The sequence below is a fragment of the Phyllostomus discolor genome, chromosome 4 (genome assembly GCF_004126475.2).
Source record: "Phyllostomus discolor isolate MPI-MPIP mPhyDis1 chromosome 4, mPhyDis1.pri.v3, whole genome shotgun sequence".
NCBI classification, from domain to species: domain Eukaryota; kingdom Metazoa; phylum Chordata; class Mammalia; order Chiroptera; family Phyllostomidae; genus Phyllostomus; species Phyllostomus discolor.
The window spans coordinates 90,031,995-90,050,173 of NC_040906.2; the positions used below are offsets into that span (position 1 = coordinate 90,031,995).

Here is an 18,179-nt window from a genome sequence, read left to right on the forward strand (position 1 = left end):
TCTACATCTTTTTTCATGCCGATTTAGTTCCCACTAAGTTCCTTGTAGTTTGTTCACAATGTTTTATGGGCATCCTTACAACCATTGCTTTGAACTCTATGTCTGATAAATTGCTTGCCTCAGTTTTATTTAGCTCTTCTGGGGATTTCTCCTTTCCTTTTGGTTGGGGGTTGTTTCTTTGTCTCCTCATTTTAGCTGACTCTTTGTTTGTTTCTGTGTATTAGATTGATCTGCTTTGACTCGACTCCCTGTCTTCATGGGGTGGTCTCATGTGGTAGGAGTCTTGTGGCACTCAGTGGTGCAGTTTTCTTCATCTCCTGAGCTGGATGATCCTTTATGAAGTTTATATGAGCTCTCCTGTTGTATTTGGGTTTTGATTGTTGTTGGCCTATTAGTTGGTGGGTTCTCGCCTCTGGCTGGCTTATTGAGAGTCCCAGCCATCACCACATCTTGTTTGCTCTTGTACATCTGCTGATACAATGAAAGAAAACAACATGGTGAACAAAACCCACACTAGCAAAAATACCCCCAACAACAACAGCAATATCAATGTAAAATGAGCAAAGATTAATAAAGGTGGAAAGAGAATAAGAATATTATAAGAAATAAAAAAAGGATATGACATGAGTAAAGAAAAATGCTTGTGAGAAGATGAGATAGGAGAAATAGTAAGAGTAAGGAGGGAAACAGAATTGCCACAAAGGTTTGAAGAAAGGGAAAAAATAAAATAAAATGAAGAGTAAGAAAGGGACAGAAGAAGAAAGAAATGGAGTAAGAAAAGGGGAAAGTAAAATGAGATAAAAATAAATTTTTGAAATAAAAATAGTAAAAAAAGTAGGAATAAATTTGAAGGAATAGAAAAATGTTAAAAAGGTATACAAAAGAAAAAATAATGTAAATAATGGAAAAGAATGAAGTGGAATTTGTCTCAGCAGAATTTAGTGCTTGCCTGCTAGGTTCTCCTTCTGGATATGACTCTGGTGTTGTCTAAAGCTGGTATAAGCCAATGTCAGATGTTGTCCCTGTCTAGCTGTAGGTAGCCTGTTTAAAGTTATAAGCAATCCACAGTCTGGCTGTCTCCTTCAGGCTTGGCTCAACTAGGATGGTCCTTAACTGCTTTTCACTGCTGGCTTTTTTTCAGCATAAGGCCCACAGGTACTGCCTGCACTTGACTTTATCTGCAGTCCTCCCATTAGTCTTAATCTAGCCACTGACCTGTCTGTTTCTGAGAGAGGTTCTGATACAATTGGGAAGATGGGCCCCCTGGATCTCCCTTGGGAAGAGCTGTTTAGATTTTAGGTGAGATGGTGGGTGTGTTCCCTGTCCTTGCACCGCATGTCTTGGTCTGTCCCAGATCATTTCCAGTAGTAGTGAATAGTTCCTAAAGAGTTAGCAGTCTGTTTCATGTGAGGGGCCGATCTGTGTAAAAGGGTCAGCTCTTTCCTGCTTGGATCTGATGGCAGTTCTGTATAAGAGCTGAAGCCTCTGTGCCCTTTTGTGGTTGCCTGGTTTGTCTCCAGAAGCCTTTTGATAAGGGTCTGTAAGCTGAGACCAGATCTGTTGAAATAGGGCTAGCAGGTTTCCCTTTGTTGGAATTGTAGTCTGTAGGGCACTCAGTGAGGGGAGAGTAGCCCCTACTCAGAGCTAATTCCTGTAGTCTTTACCAGAGATTTGGGCTCTTGGTTCCTCAGGGGGGCTCACTGTTGGTTCAGGATGGGCACATTCAACTTTCCTCTTTGCAAGAGTGGGTAGCTGCTCTGGATGGACTTAAAGGGATGGATCAGAAGTCTCCCTTTGAGTTTGGGGCAAGACCAGACCACACTGGGGACTAAACTAACTTTCTCAGTAGGAGGCTAAACTGTCTGTCCTGCTCTCAGGCAATACCCTCCAAAATTCTCACTTTGAGAGTCCCCGTTTGAGTTTCTCTTTCTTCCTCCTGCAGAAATGCACCCAGTAGGGTAATCTTGCACTTGGCAGGACTGTTTTAAAGAGTTTCCCTCTTGGAGGTGATGCCTGCAACCCTGCAGGAGGGGGATGGGTACACCTTTCCCGTCCCAGAGGAGTGTATTCTGTAGGGAGGTTTGCCTTGCTGCCAAGTATCTTGGGTGTTCAACTCTCTCCTAGTTCTTAGCCCATGGCCTCTGCAAGAGACATAGACCAGAACTCTTTGTTCCTGCAGACTCCAGTTTGCTTGCCAGCAGAGCTGGGCAGGGCCCAGAAAACCCCTTGTTGCACAATTTCTGATCTCTCTGCCCAGCTGGTTTCAGTGAGCTAGAACCCAAAGAACCAGTGTGGCATGGCATGGCTGAGAAAAGTTCAGAATGGTCCTGTTTGGAGTTTCTCTTTCTTCCCCCTGCGGAAATGTACCCAGTTGGGGAATTTTGGACCTGTCAGGACTGTTCTTCATAGTTTCCCTGTTGGAAGTGGTGCCTGCAACCCTGCTGGGGCAGATGGGCACAGGTGTTCCTTCCCAGAGGATTGTATTCTGCAGGGAGGTTCCCTTTACTGTCAAGTATCCCATGTGCTCAACTCCTGCCAGTTTTACTCCCAGCCTTCACAGGAGACACAGTCCAGAACAATCTGTTCTGAAGAGCCCCCAGTTTGCTTGCAAGCCAAGCTGGGTGGGGTCAGCAAACCTCTTGTGCAAATTTCTGATGTCCCTGCCTAGCTCGATTCTCAGGGAAAGGATCTAGAGATCCAGTGTGGCTTGGAGCAGCTGAGAAAAGTTCAGAATGGGTCAAAAAATAATTTTCCCATTCTACTAGGTTCCTTCCTTAGTCTGCACTTGTATAGTGAACTCTTCAGCTTGGTGCTCAAACCATAGGAGCACTACACGCTGAATTGTGATATCTGATTTTCACAGATAGGGTGGAACCTCACTGCCTCCCTCTGCCAGAGCCCACAGCCTCCCTTTCCCTCTCTATTGCTGCAGGTATCCTTAGGACCCTGCAGTTCCAAGGGGAGGGAGCTCCACTGCTGCAATTTCAATTTCTGGTCTCTGCTGGCAGGGCAGCTGTGCCCGGGTCCTTGCCTGGCCACTTGTCAGTTACTTATAAAAAGTTTCTATGCTGTATCTGCACTGCAGTACTGAGTCAATATCTGAATCTTTGCATATACAACCTCCCCAAGGAGTGAGATGTCTCTCAAAGTTGCAGCTGGCTGCAGCCTGCAGGTGCCTCTGACATACCTGGTTGTGGCGACCTGGTTGCTTTAGTAGTCTGTGCCCCTATCTGGAGTTCTCCAGGTTGGCACCTCAACTATGGGAGTGCTACGTGCTATATGTGTGTGTGTGTGTGTGTGTGTGTGTGTGTGTGTGCGCGCGCGCAGCCTGGGTCTCAAAGACTTGGTAGATTTCCCCAAGTTACCTCTGATTGGGGTTGGTAATCCCAGCATGGATCTAAAGCTCTTGCTCCAAGAGAGGAGGAAGCTTCAGAGCTGTGATTTCTGTCTGGTCTCTCAGCTACAGTAGGAGCCACACACAGAGTATTTTCCCTTCCACTTATAAAATCCCATTACCAGATGGTATGAAGCATCTTCTGTACTCCTTGGCTTCAGAGCTTCATATCTGCTAAGATTCCATTGATCAGGTTGGTTGTTGGAAGATCTGTTGAAAATCTGGGTTGGGGGCAGGAACAAGTGAACTCAGCTTCCACCTACTCAGCTGCCATCTTTGGATCCCATATTACAACAAATTTCTGATGAAGATGACAGTATGACAGTATAGTGTTCACCAGAATTAGACATTAATACAAATTAGGGGTTTTAAATTGAAAGCCTCAACTATTTAAGTATAACATTTGGGCTGCTTTTTATTAAGTGAAAAAAACCCAAACCTACAGTTACAAGGTAGTTGCATAATGCCTGGCTTCCTTGGTTAGACCATGTACATGATTTGTTTAATTGTACCTGGGAATCTGGTATCTTTATCTGCTGCCTCTATGAGCTGTCTTTATGCCCAAATGTATTTTATTCCAAGTAGAGTAACAATAATAGCAGCTACTTTTTATTGATTCTACTATGTGAGATCCCAGTGTCACAGTCAAGAGGTAGAATTGATATTTAAACTGCATCTGTCTAGCTCTAACCTCTGGGGGCTGGGACTGTGTTCTAGGCTTTCCCAACCTGTGTGGGTATGTTTTGGAGGGCATCTCTATTATTTTGGGGGCTTAGGTAAGAGGGGGAAGTAGTGGTCATAATTTTAACAAACCTGTTAACACTGCTTCTGAAATGCAGAAGTTCTTTATAATATCCCTTCCTCAAGAGGTATTCTCTATTAAGTACTCTAGTCTATTTTAAATTGTAATTTTTTAGGTGTTTGCTGAACTGCTATTATGTGGTAGATTCTAGGATTGGAATTTTGGAGAACATTTCAAACCAGATTTAATAACAAATAGCATAGTAGCTAATATTGGGATTTTTAAAAGATTTGTTAATTTAAACTCTACCTCTAAACAAGATTGTAAGGTAACCCCTTACCTTATTTTAGAGGGAAATATTATTTCCAGTTCTAGGAACCATTCATTTAATTATGCACAGTATGCTAATTATAATTACAAATTATTTTATGTATTAAAACAGTTTGAACTTTCATTTCCATTATGCTATATATTCTCTCAAACCTAGTAAAATATTTGTATAAGCATTCTACGATTCAGAGAGACTTTCTAGGCCAAATTAGTGTGGCATGTTGCTATCTATTATAAAATATTCCAAATACACTAAAAAGTATAAAATATAATCTACTATCCATGTAACTAATGGCCTACTCAAGACATAAAATGCTACCAACATGATCAAAGTGCATGTGATCTCTCTAATTGTATACTCCTTCCTTTGCCTTAGGGGTAACAACTAATTATTTTCTTTTAAACATGATAAAAGCTGTGTTTTTGAACCTTGTGTATGCAAAAGGTGGTATATTCTCATTCTTTGACTAGTATTTTTTTCATTCACAATAATATTTTTAAGATTCACCTATGTTGATATATGTAGCTGTTCATTTTTATTGCTTTTACTATCCATAATTTACTTACCTGTTCCCCTCTTGATGGACATTTGTTTCCAGTTTTTGCAATTAACAAATATTGTTACTATGAATGTTCTTTTACAGTTCTCCTGGTGTACATAGGTGAGAGATTCTGTGGGGTACCTACCTATGAATGAAATTGCCAAATCAAAAGGTGTGTGTATCTTCAGCTTTACTCAGTGTTGCGTCCTAAAGTAGCACCCATTTGGATGCCCGCCTTCACTGATTAAATTCTCATTGTTCTATACCCTTGCCAACACTAGGTGTTGTCAGACTTTTTGTCAGTTTGATGAGTGACATATCTCACTGTTATTTTGAATTCCTCTGATTACTAGTAAGACTGGACATCTTATATTTTTTAGTATTAAAGGTATTTTTTTCTTATCACGTGTATATTATGGCTGAAAATTGTATGTAAAGTTGAAAGTTGCATGAAGTAGTTACTACTAGATATAAATATACTATATTAGTATCTTTAAAGCATTGGGAACTTTGCAGATATTTTTGGAAGAAATAATTCAGGGCGATTTTCTGGCAGTATATTAGAGGAAACATGGACTTTGGAATTGAATTGATGCCTGAGTCCTAACTTTTTTTTTGTTTATTGGCTTTATGACTTTGGGCAATTTGTACAATCACTCTGAGTCTGTCTCCTCATCCTTAAAGTGAGTTCAGTAATTTATGGTTTGGTGATAGAATCATGAGATAACATTAACACCTGGCACACAGCCCTGGTACTTAGTTTTAGGATGAAATAAACATACTCACATTAAAAAACACTATAAAAGACTGGTAATACTATATCATATAATTAAATCAACACTGAAATCTGGCACATTTGTACGATTAAATGTGACTGTTGATAGTTGAGTCTGAAGCATACGTCATCGCAGGGCCAGGGGCGGAGACCACCAGCATAGCTACACCAAGGCAGCTGTGTGTGTGCCATGCCTCTTTCTGTGGCAGCCCCCACTGGTCCCCATGCATGAACTGCCCCTCACACATGTCACTTGTGTTCATCTTCTGTGCCCTGCCAGCTTTCTGCTAATCAGAACATCAGTGACTGTGACAAAGCTCTCCAGGTCACAGTGGATAGGAGCGAGTAACCTGGAGACTCTTGTGGGTGTCCCAGAATCTGGTTTGGGTTTGGGGACTCTGCCAGACATTATGGGAGAGATGGGCTGTGTGTCAGAGAGCTGAAATGCAGCCCATAACTGTGAGCTGGTGTTATTTAGACTATTCTTGTGTCCCTTGCCACAGGAATTTCTTCACATGGCTTCCAAAGAAGTGACCATCACAGTTCGCCTCATTCGTTCATTTGAGCATCGAAATTTCAAACCTGTGGTATATCATGGAGTTAATTTGGACCAAACTGTAAAGGAATTTATAGTATTTCTAAAGCAAGGTATGAGACATCTTGGTCATTTTGTTCTGTTAGTGTTTTGTTAGTATTACACAGATAGTAATCTTTTTAAAAATATTTTGAAAGGCATCAATCGGTTGTAATAGAGGTTATAACCCTGGCTAGCTCCCGTTCTGGCCTTTGAACAGGAGCAGAGGTGTCACCCTAGGGCTCATTTAGCAATGTGCACCCTTGTCAGAGATTACTACCACCAGAGTTGGCTTCTCTCTTTTTTTTTTAAATTAAAAAAAAATTAAGGCGTAGGTTTGCTTGTAACAGGCTTATACACTTGGAGGCTGATGGCATTGCCTGGCTGAGCACACAGAAGGCCTCCTGGGGGGCGAGGCAGGAAAGTGTTTCACAGCCAGGAAATTGGGAGAGCTGTTACTCACTGTGCTCGCAGGAATGATGGCCGGGCGACTGGTGCTGGTTCACCACTGCAGAGCTCCAAAACGGTCAACGTGAAGTTAGTCTTTATTTGGATCGGTTCTTGATGGGTTTCTAACTAATGTTTTTAATTGTTGAAGTGTTCCAATCATCAACATTTGATACAACATCTAGAATAAGCTTCTTTAATTTTAATTCAAGTGTTATTTATACATGTACAGATCTTAGTGTATTGTTTCCTGAGTTTTGACAAATGTATCACTTTACATTCCAAGTTATTTATTTTTTACTTTGGCATAATTTCAGTCACAGAAATATTGTCAAAAGAGGACAAAGAATTCCTGGATGCCTTTACACAGATTTCCAAACGTCAACATTTTGTTACATTTGTTTTTTTCCCCCTTTTTTCATTCCTTATGCTCCTTACCTCAAGGCCATTTGTTCATCCTGAACCACCTACAAGTATGTTGCTGACACATTCTCCTGTACTTCTAAATATATTAGTGTGTATTACCTGAAAACAAGGAATTCTCTTGCATGACAACAGAACAATGATGAAAACCAGGAACCTAACATTGAAAAAATGCTGTTATATGATTTACAGATCTTATTGAGATTTTAATTGTCCCAGTAAAGTCTTTCTAAGGTCCTGTTACATTTAATTCCTTTAACCTGAAATTAATTTATTTAATCTGTAGTCTTATATTCTATTTCATCATATTTGTAATTATGAATAGTAGAAACCAATTATTGTATAGATTTAGGTTATGCTCTTGGCAAAGAAATTGTGGAAGTGATGCTGACTTCATTAGAAGGCCCTGCTGTCCACTGGCTTCATTATGGGCTGTGGTAACTTGATTAGTTCAGACAGTGTCTGCCAGATTTCTCCTCTGTAACTTTTAATTATAATTGAAAAGTAAGTTGTAGGGGTGCCTTTTGAGATTATAATGAGACTATAGGATATATGTGAATATCGTATACTTCTCAAAATTTCATACACTACCATTCTTTGATGATTCTTGCCTGAATCAATTATTATGATGATGATTGAAAAATGGTGATTTTTCTTATTCCATCATTCCTCTTACCCATGTTAGTCATTTTTGTACAGTTAAGGAAGAGCTTTCTACCCCATCCCACCCCATTTCATTTACTTAATCAATCATTTATATCACTGTGGACTCATGGATTCTTACTGTATTGAAAGGATTATAATTCTTCATTATCATTATTTATTTTGATGCTCTGATTATTCCCATGTTGGCATATGGTAGCCCCTTAAATCTAGCTCCATGTCCTTTTAACATGACCCCGTTATTCTTTGAGCACTTCCTTACTTTTCAGTACAATAAGACATTCCATACTTGTCCTGTTCTTTCTGTCCCCAGACAGGGGTTGGCCATTTCTCTGAGGGGCTCTGATCCCATTACTTGGGAATAGTATTGGGAAACCAAGATCTTGACTTACATATGTACAATGTAAATGTGCAACATAGCTAGCTTTTTTGAATGTTGTGAATTCTTCACATTTTACTTCTTGACTGACTTTGTAAATTTTCTAAAGTCTTCTCCTTCACTTTTTTTTTTCTGTCTAATTTTAGGTAGTTTTCCTGATCAGTATTACTTAGTAAGGAGTAGGTGAGTTATATAGATCATAGAGAAGACAGACTAGTCTGTTGTACTTGGTGGTGACTATAAAAGATTCATAAGGACATAATTATTCCTTAAAGTAACTCTAGGCTTATTAGAGTGTGTATTTTTGTTGCTGTGTTCTTAATTGTTAGAGGGAGATTCAGACTTGGTACTAAGATATTGCCAACTACGGAGTATCCCGCTTTTGAAAGAGTATCACCAAAAGCATAATCAGGTTTTGAAATAAAAACAAATTCCTGTATTTTTTATTTTAAAATCAATGATGTCCTTGGCACAGGGCAGAATAGGTTCTTCTTGAATTCCTCAAACATAAAATGTAATCCTGAAGCTGTTAACAGTGTCAGGGGAAGATGTGATCTTCCGGGGGTCACTGTGTTCTGTTCTTCGCAGGTGCTGTAGAAGGCCTACCCATTAAAACAGTGGTGTGGGTCACAGCTAGAGGCTCAGCTCTACTCACACCTTTCACCTGTGTAATAATTTAAACACTACTTGATTTGATTGTGCATGTGGGAAATGTGTTCCACTGACAGAGAGATAAACTTCTGGGGTACAGATGTTTTTGAGTTGTGGAATTTGTGCCCAAGCCTGTGGAGCTCTGAAAGGTTGGTAGATCACATATTCATCTTTTTAAATTTCTCATCCAAAGATATGTTTACTGATTTTAGAAAGAGGAAAGGAGAGAGAGAGAGAAACAAACATTGATGTGAGAGAAACATCGATTTCTTGCCTCCCACATGTGCCCTGGTGTACATGTGGGAGGCACATGTGGGAGGTGTACATGTTTTTGGTGTATGGGATGATGCTCCAACCAACTGAGCCACCTGGCCAGGGCCACATATACAGGTTCTGGCACAAATAACACCCCTTTTTTAACACAACGGCTTTTATTATAAAACCATAAGCATGTACATTTTTTTTGTAATTCTGTAACATAACAATATCACACTCATATTGACATTTTATATGTCATAATGACATTTTAAATGTCATAATGTACACTATATGACATTTTAGGTGAAATGTTCAAATTAAAACTATAAATTATTACACCCATTTTATTACCCTACCAACCACATTCAAGCAGGCATTACTTCTGCTGGACCCTGTATATCTTCTATGAATTGTGTACATACAAAGACCAAGTAGTTTTGTGCTAGGAAATTTCGAAGTAATAATAATTGTGAAATTACTGTGTACCAGGCAGTGTGCTAAGAACTTTAACTAGATTATTTCACTTTTACTTCACAGCATCCCTCTAAATTAGGAATGCTATAGCCCATTTTTCAGGTGAAGAAACTTGCCTGAGATACATGGCTAATAAAGGCAAAGCTGCCTGCAGTTCAACCAGGCAGTTTAACTGCACGTGTGCTCTTAAACACTACACTCTTGATTCTTCTCTAAGGCCTCACTTGCTTAAGTAGGATCCTTGGAATAAATGGGTTCACTTAGTGTCAAAGGGGTCTTTGATTTAGTTCATCCTGCTCTAGTATTTTGAACACTGAAAGCTAGAAGGATGGTTTGACACTGACATTGTGAATTTTTCCCAGATACAAATCCTTCTTGCCTTTCTATTTTCTTGTAGTCACTCTTTACCATCTGTAGCCTAAACTTGTTACTTGCCATAATTGTATTTCTCCTCAACTGAGAAACTTTGATTAAAGTTGACCCACTCTCCATTGAGAAGGACTATATGTACTATAACATCATGGCATTAAAACACAGGGAAGGATGTTAATCAGATATTCTGATCAGAGAGGAAACATAGATATTACCTTATATAGTTGATTAGTTTTCTAGATTCAGAATATTATACAAACTAATTATGTAGATAATATAAAACATTTCAATTCTTTCATTTGGAAGCATTTTAATACTTTGTCATACCTTAGATCTTGCTTCTGAATGTTAAATCATTTCATCTATAAAAAAGAAGCAAGCTGTGGAGAGTTTGTCTAACTTTCCAGTTCATGACTCCTTTTTAAATACTCCTGATGACAAGTTACTTGGTCAAGTGGCATGTTCCATCGAGTGAATACTAGAATAGTTAGAACATTTTTTTATCTTTTTATTATTTTATATATTTCTTCATACCTAATGCTTGTCCCCAGGTTTTTCTATTATTAACGTCTTATGCTGCATTTGTTGCAAATAATAAACCAATATTGATGTTGTTATTGATATTGATATGTTATTGATGTGTTATTAACTAAAGTCCATAGTTTATTCAAGTTTCCTTAGTTTTTATCTAGTGTCTTTTTTCTGTTCTAGGATCACTTCTAGATATCACATTACATTTAGTTGTCAAATCTCCCTATGCTGCTGTGGGCTGGGATAATTTCTTAGACTTTCTCTGAGAACTTGGACAGTTTTGAGGAATACTAGCCTAGCCTATCATAGGATGCCCATTTATTGGAATTTGCCTGCTGATTTGACTGGCTTATGGACTTTTGAGAGGGAGGTAACAAAGATAAAGTATCACTTTTATTACATCATGTCAAGATAACACACTTTCTACGTGGTTTATGATTGTTAATGTTGACCTTGATCACATGACCAAAGTAGTGTTAGGTTTCTACACTGTAAAGTTACTCTTTTTGTCTCCCTTTTCATACCTTACTCTTTTTAAAATAAATTCTACATATGAGTGAAATCATAGTATCTGTCTTTCTCTTTTTGATCTATTTCACTTCAAGATTTATCCACATTGTTGTAAATGGAAATATTTTGTTCTTTTTATGGTTAAGTAATATGCTATTGTATACTTATACCACGTCTTCTTTATCCATTTATCCATCAATGGACACTTAGGTTTTTTCCATATCTTGGCTATTATATTGTAAATAATGCTGCAGAGGACAGAGGCGTGCATATACCATTTTTAATTAGTGTTTTATATTCTTTGGATAAATACCCAGAAGTAGAATAGTGAATCATATGGTAATTTTATGCTCTTAATTTTTTGAGGAATCTCCATACTGTTTTCCATAGTAGACGTACCAATTTACAATCCCACCAACAGTATGCAAGGCAAGGGTTCCCCTTTCTCCACATCCTCTCTAACACTTGTTATTTCTTGTCTTTTTGATAATAGCCATTCTACAATAATAAATGTGAGGTCATATTTTTGATTTGCATTTCCCTAATGATTAGTGGTATTGGACATCTTTTCATGTGCCCATTGGCCATCTGTAGGTCTTTATTGGAAAAGTATCTATTTAGATCCTCTGCTCATTTTTTAAATTGGGTTGTTTTCTTTTGTTGTTGATTAGTGTGAGTTCTTTATATACTTTAGATTTTTAATTTTTAAAAAAGATTTTATTTATTTATTTATTTATTTATTTAGAGAGGGGAAAGGAGGGAGAAAGAGAAGGAGAGAAACATCAGTGTGTGGTTACCTCTCCAATGCCCTCTACTGTGCTGTGAGGACCTGTGCTGCAACCCAGGCATCTGCCCTGACTAGGAATCAAACCAGTGACCCTTTGGTTCATAGGGTGGCACTCAGTCCACTGAGCCACACCAGCCAGGCCTATACTTTAGATTTTAACCCTTTATTGGATATATGATTTGCAATATCTTCTTTTGTTGAGTAGGTTGCCTTTTTGTTTTGATAATGGGTTCCATTGCTCTGCATAAACTTTTTAGTTTCATGTAGTTCCATTTGTTTTATTTTTTGCTTTTGTTGTCCTTGCTTTTGGAATCACATCCACAAAACATCACTAAGACTGATTTCAAGGAGCTTTCTACCTATGTTCAAGGAATTTTATGGTTTTAGGTCTTACATTCAAGTCTTTAATCCATTTCGAATTAATTTTTGTTTATAATTTAAGATAGTAGTCTAGTTTATATATTTATTTATTTTTGCAAGTGGCTGTCCTCTTTTCCCAACACCATTTATTGCAGAGACTGTCCTTTTTTCATTGTATATTCTCAGTTCCTTTGTCATTTGTTAATTGTCCATGTATATATTTGGGTTCATTTCAGGGCTGTCAATCTGTTTCCTTGGTCTGCATATCTGTTTTTGTTTTAATATCATACTGTTTTGATTATTATGTAGCTTTGTGGAATAGTTTGAAGTTAGAAGTATGATACCTCCAGCTTTGTTCTTTCTTAAGATTTCTTTGGCTATTTGGGATCTTTTGTGGTTCTATACAAATTTAGAACTTTTTGTTCTAGTTCTGTGAAATGGGCCTTTGGAATTTTGATAGGGATTGCATTGACTCTACAGATTACTTTGGGTAGTATAAACATTTTAACAGTATTAATTCTTCTAATTCATGAGCATTCCATTTATTTGTATCTTCAGTTGCTTTCATCATTATCTTTTAGTTTTCATTGTACAGATCTTTCATCTTCTTTGGTAAATTTATTCCTAGGTATTTTATTCTTTTTGATGTAATTATACTTGGGTTTATTTTCTTAATTTTTCTTTCTAATAGTTTGTTATTGGTATACAGAAACACCACAAATTTATGTATTCTGAGACTTTACTGAATTTGTTTATTAGTTCTAACAGTTTTTTTGGTGGAGTCTTTAGGGTTTTCTATAGAAAATTTTACATTTCTTACTGATTTGGGTGCCTTTTATTTCTTTTTCTTGCTTAATTGCTATAACTAGGACTTCCAATTCTATGTTGAACAAAAGTGGTGAGAATGGGCATCCTTGTTTTGTTTTTAATCATAGAAAATAGAACTCACCTTTTCACCATTGAGTATAATATTAGCTGTGGTTTTTGTCATATGTGGCCTTTACTATGTTGAAGTATGTTTCCTCAGTACTTTGTTGAGAGTTTTTATCTTAAATGGGTATTGAATTATATCAAATGCCTTTTCTGCTTCTATTGAGATAATCATATGGTTTTTATCCTTCATTTTGTTAATGTTTTGTGTCACATTGGTTGATTTGCGGATATTGAACCATCCTTGCATTCTTGAGATAACCCACTTGATCATGGTCTTATGGTCCTTTTAATATATTGGTGAGTTCATTTGCTCATATTTTTGTTGATGATTTTTGCATCTTTGTTCATCAAGAATATTGGCCTATAATTTGTGTGTGTATGTGTTGTTTTTGTTTGGTTCTTCTATCACAGTAATGCTGGCCCCTTAAAATTGTTTGGTAGCATTCCTTCTGTGGAGGAGAGACTATTCCATGATATGACTACTGTCTGTGCCATGAACTGGACCCAGGAAAGAGTGGAGGTTGCTTTCTGCAGCCCCTCTCCTTGTCCTCAGAGACTGTGTACTAAGACTTTCCTCTTCAATTTTTTAGGAAGAGTTGGAAATAGATGGGGATTAATTAGTGTTTGCATGTTCAGAAGAATTCACCAGTGAAGCTGTCTGGTCCTGGACTTTTGTTTGTTGTGAGGTTTTTGATTACTGATTCAATCATCTTACTAGTAATAAGTCTATTCAGCTTTCTGTTTCTTAATGATTCAAGACTAGATTATATGTTTTTAGGAATTTATCCATTTCTTCTCAGTTGTCCAATTTATTGGCATATAATTGTTCGTAGTAGTATCTTATAATCCCTTGTACTTCTGTGGTATCAGTTGTAACTTCTCTTTCCTTTCTGATTTTATTTGAGACCTCTTCCCTTTTTTTCTTGGTTAATCTAGGTATTTGTCAGTTTTGTTTATTTTTCATAGAACCACCTCTTAGTTTTATTGATGTTTTCTGTTGCCTTTTTAGTCTCTATTTTATTTTCACTCTGATCTTTATTATTTTCTTCTAACTTTGGGCTTTGCTTGTCCTTCAAGGTAGATTATTTATTTGAGACTTTTCTTATTTCTTGAAGTAGGCCATATTACTGTGAACTTCCTCCTTATTCTGTATCCCATAGATTTTGGTGTGCTATATCTCTGATTTCATTTGTCTTTAGGTATTTTATGATTTCCACCTTGATTTCTTCAATGACTCATTGGTTGTTCAGCAGCATGCTGTTTAATATCCATATTTTGTGGTTTTTAAAGTTTTCTTCTTGTAAGTGATTTCTAGTTTCATACCGTTGTGGTTGGAAGATACTTTATTTGATTATAGTCGTCTTGAGTTTATTGAGACTTGTTTTGTGGCCTAACAGTTTTCAATCCTGGAGAATGTTCCATGTGCCTTTGAGAAGAATGTATGTTCTGCTGCTTTTATATAGAATGTTGTTTATATATCTATTAAGTCAATCTGGACTAAAGTGTTGTTGAAGGCAGATGTTTTCTTGTAGATTTTCTGTCTGGGTCATCAATCCATTTCTCTGAATGGAATGTTAAAGTTTCCTACTATTATTGTGTTGCTTTTAGTTTCTCCCTTTAGGTTTCTTAATATTTACTCTACATATTTATGTGTCCTTATGTTGGTTGTGTAAATAGTTGGCCAAAAAGTCCATGTAGCTTTTTCCATACAATAAAAGAAAATTTTCATTTTCACCAATAAGTTTATTGATTTGGATATTTTGAGTATGTTGGCTATTTCCCACATGTTATTAATGTTTATTGTTCTCAGTGTCTTGATTTGATGCTATCAACTTCATCTGTTGTACCCAACCTTGGAACATCAGACAGTCAGAAATCTCCAGCACGAAACTTAGCAAACCACTTTTGATATGTTTGATCAGTCACAGCACCTTCTCTATACACTGCACAAATCTTTTTTTGTGTGTTTCTGTTGCAGTTTTACCTTCCTTGAAATAATAAAGCATAATATGCCAAAATGTACAAACTTTCTTCCATGTTCAATATTAAAACAGTTATACAAAAATCCACCAATTTTGATGTTTTTAAAAAGTGCACACTGATATGACAGCTGTCACAATATAACCCAGCAAAATATTTCAAGTGAAGTTAAAGATAACTAAGCACTAGTAGAGCCATCTTATGGAAAAAACCAAACTTTTACCCACCCAGTATTTACAAATGTTATATCCTTTTGTTGGAATGTTCCTTCTATCATTATATAATGCCCTTCTTGGTCACTTGATGTCATCCTAGAGGTCCCTTAAGATATCCTCACTTTTTAAAATTCTTTTTCTTTTTTGCTATTCTGTCTTTGTGTGTCATTCTTTTGTCTTCCACCTCACATGGTTCATACTTCTACTTCTTCCAGTCTGCTGTTGAACCCCTGTAGCATATTTTTTTAGTTTATTTATAACTTGTGTTTGCAATTTTTAAATATTTTTATCTTTTTGTTGAAATTCTCACTGTGTTCATTCATTTTTCTCCTGAGTTCAGTATGCATCTTTATGACCATTGCTTTGAACCCTTTATCAGGTAGGTTGCTTATATTCACTTCATAAAGGTCTTTTCCTGGGGATTCATTTTGTTGTTTGGTTTGGAACATATTCTTTTGTCTCATTTTGCCTGACTCTTTGTATTCATCTATATATTAGGCTAGTCACCTACTTTTCCCAGTCCTGAGGGAATGGTCTTGTGAAGGAGATGATCTGTGGGGCTAGAAGCAGAGTCTCTTCTGGCCACCAGAGCAGGTGCTCAAGGGCTGTCCCTAGTGTGTGCTGTGTGCGTCCTCTGTCTGTGTTGAGGCTGTGGCTCTGGTGAGGCTGGGCTGGATGTGGTGTGCTTAAATAGCCAATTGTGACATAGCTGCTGTGCATGGTGAGAGGGGTTGGAGGTACTCACGTGTTACGGTTGCAGTGTGACTGGTTTGCAAGGAAGGTGGGGCACAGGGTGCTTGGCTGGCTTGGTTACAGTGTGGACTGCTGTGAGAATTGGGTAGGGCTTGGTGCTCTTCTGGCCCAGTTTTGGTGTGGCTGCTATGCAGGGTGGTTAGGGTGTGGGACACTCCCCCAGCCCAGTTGTGATGCAGGGTGGGCAGAGCACACCCACTGATGCTGCTAAACTAGTGGGAGGGCACCAAAATAGTGCCCAACAGCTCTCATCACCAGCTGGTTAGAATGAGATCTCAAGAATGGTTCCACTAGTGCTTCCATTCCTGGTGAAAGACCTAGCAGTTGCTTGCCTGGCTTGGTAACAGGGTGTCTCTCCAGCAGCTGCTCTCAGTTTAGTAAGTGGGTCTCTCTCACTTTTTAAGCTGTTGCTTTTGTGCTGAATCACAGGGCAGTGGGTCTGTGCCTGAGTCCTTTAACAGCAATTTCTCCATTCTCTACAGTTCTACACTCCTCCTGGACTTAATCCCTTTGGATTTTCAACACTAGATATTGGGGGTAGGGGTGCTTAATGTGAGGCACAATCTCTTCACTTCTCAAGGGAGAGTTCCATATTTTTTTGCATCTCTATTGGCTGTGGGACATTGAGACTGGGGTGGGGTCCCTGCCTCTCCTACTTGTCTTGATATGTCTCTTTTATCTGGAGGCTTTGTATTTGGCTGTTTCAGCTCCTTTTCAGAGTAAAATTATTACATACATATTTGTGAATTTGTTGCATCCATGAGAGGAGTTGAATTCAGGATCTATGTATGTTGCCACCTTGAACCGGAATCTATGCTTTGTTCCTTGGAAAGAAGTCACTGTGCAGAGACCACAGTTAAGGAGCAGGGAGTTATGAGTGGAATATTTGCATAATTTATTTGGAATTCTTCTGCATGGGAGATTTTGGTTCTTTTGTTGCTCAACTTGTCCTGGATTCTGTCATTGGAAGCTCTTTACATTGGCTTTTGGGCCTCTTTGACATTTGTGTGTGTGTTTGTATGTGTCATTTGAGTACTTTTTTACCCTGTGGTTTGCTCCAGTCTTACCTTGTATATTTCCTGTCCCAATCCTAGAATCAGCCATTCCTCCAAGAAACCTTGGTTTCTTTTATTGGAGAATGCTATTAGAAACCAGATCTGGATGCCAGGTGTGCTGATTACTACTGGAGTGTCACTTCTTTTAGGCTCTCTCACCTGACAGAGAAAAGAAATATATCAACCTATCAGCTAGTGTATTTGGACATATCCATAAGTATTTTCATTTTACCACCTGTATCTATATGTTAAACATGATTTCTTACTGATGTTTCCAGCTCTAATCCATTGTCAGTTGGGTCTTTCTAGCTTCCTCAAACAGTGAGAAACTGGCTACAAGCATCTTCCCTTCATTTACTTGTTTAATTCCGTATATATTGTAGCAGCATCAGAATTGTTTGCCTGCAACCTGTGGGAAACAGCTTGATATTAACTAGACTATAGTGCTTTTATGCAGCTCCTTTTGCTTTAATCTTACAAAATTTATTGCCCAAGTTATTTAAGTCAACATCTTTGTTCCATTCCCTCCAGTAAAGCTGTTTTCATATATTTGTAGTACAGCTAAATTCTTTTGTCACCATCCACATTCTTTCCTGGGATCCCCTGAACTACTAAATGTTGTTGTTGTTTTGCTTTGCATACATCAAGGTTCATTCTGTACAGTAAAGTTCTATATGTTTTGACAAATGAGTATAAACTCATGTAGCCACCATTACAGTTGTTTCGCTGCCCTAAAAATCCCTTGTTCATCACCTGCTCATCCTTCCTACCAAGCTTCTGGCAGCTACTGATCTTTTCACCTTCTCTATAGTTTTGCCTTTTTCACAGTATCATATAATTGGAATCAAAATATTTAGCCTTTTCAGACTGGCTTCTCTCACTTAGAAGCATGGATTTAAGTTTCCTCTATGTCTTTTCATGGCAAGTCATGTCTCTCTAGTCTCTTTTCATCTGGAATAGTCCCCCACCTCTTTTGTCTTTCTTTGTATTAAATTTTTTTAAGAAAAATCCAGGTTGGAGTTTTATAGAAT

General features: G+C 37.9%; 1 protein-coding gene across 9 annotated transcripts in view; it reads left to right on the forward strand.

Moving 5' to 3' along the window:
* The window catches only part of C4H2orf76 (chromosome 4 C2orf76 homolog), a 97,577-nt gene that overhangs the window by 41,652 nt on the left and 37,746 nt on the right, over positions 1-18,179 (forward strand). For all 9 annotated transcript variants that reach the window (XM_036023625.1, XM_036023624.1, XM_036023621.1 and 6 more), the window contains 2 exons: positions 5,111-5,180; positions 6,287-6,431. In XM_036023625.1, the coding sequence (XP_035879518.1) occupies positions 5,160-5,180; positions 6,287-6,431 (166 nt within the window). In that variant the 5' untranslated portion in view covers positions 5,111-5,159. The remainder of the gene's footprint in view (positions 1-5,110; positions 5,181-6,286; positions 6,432-18,179) is intronic.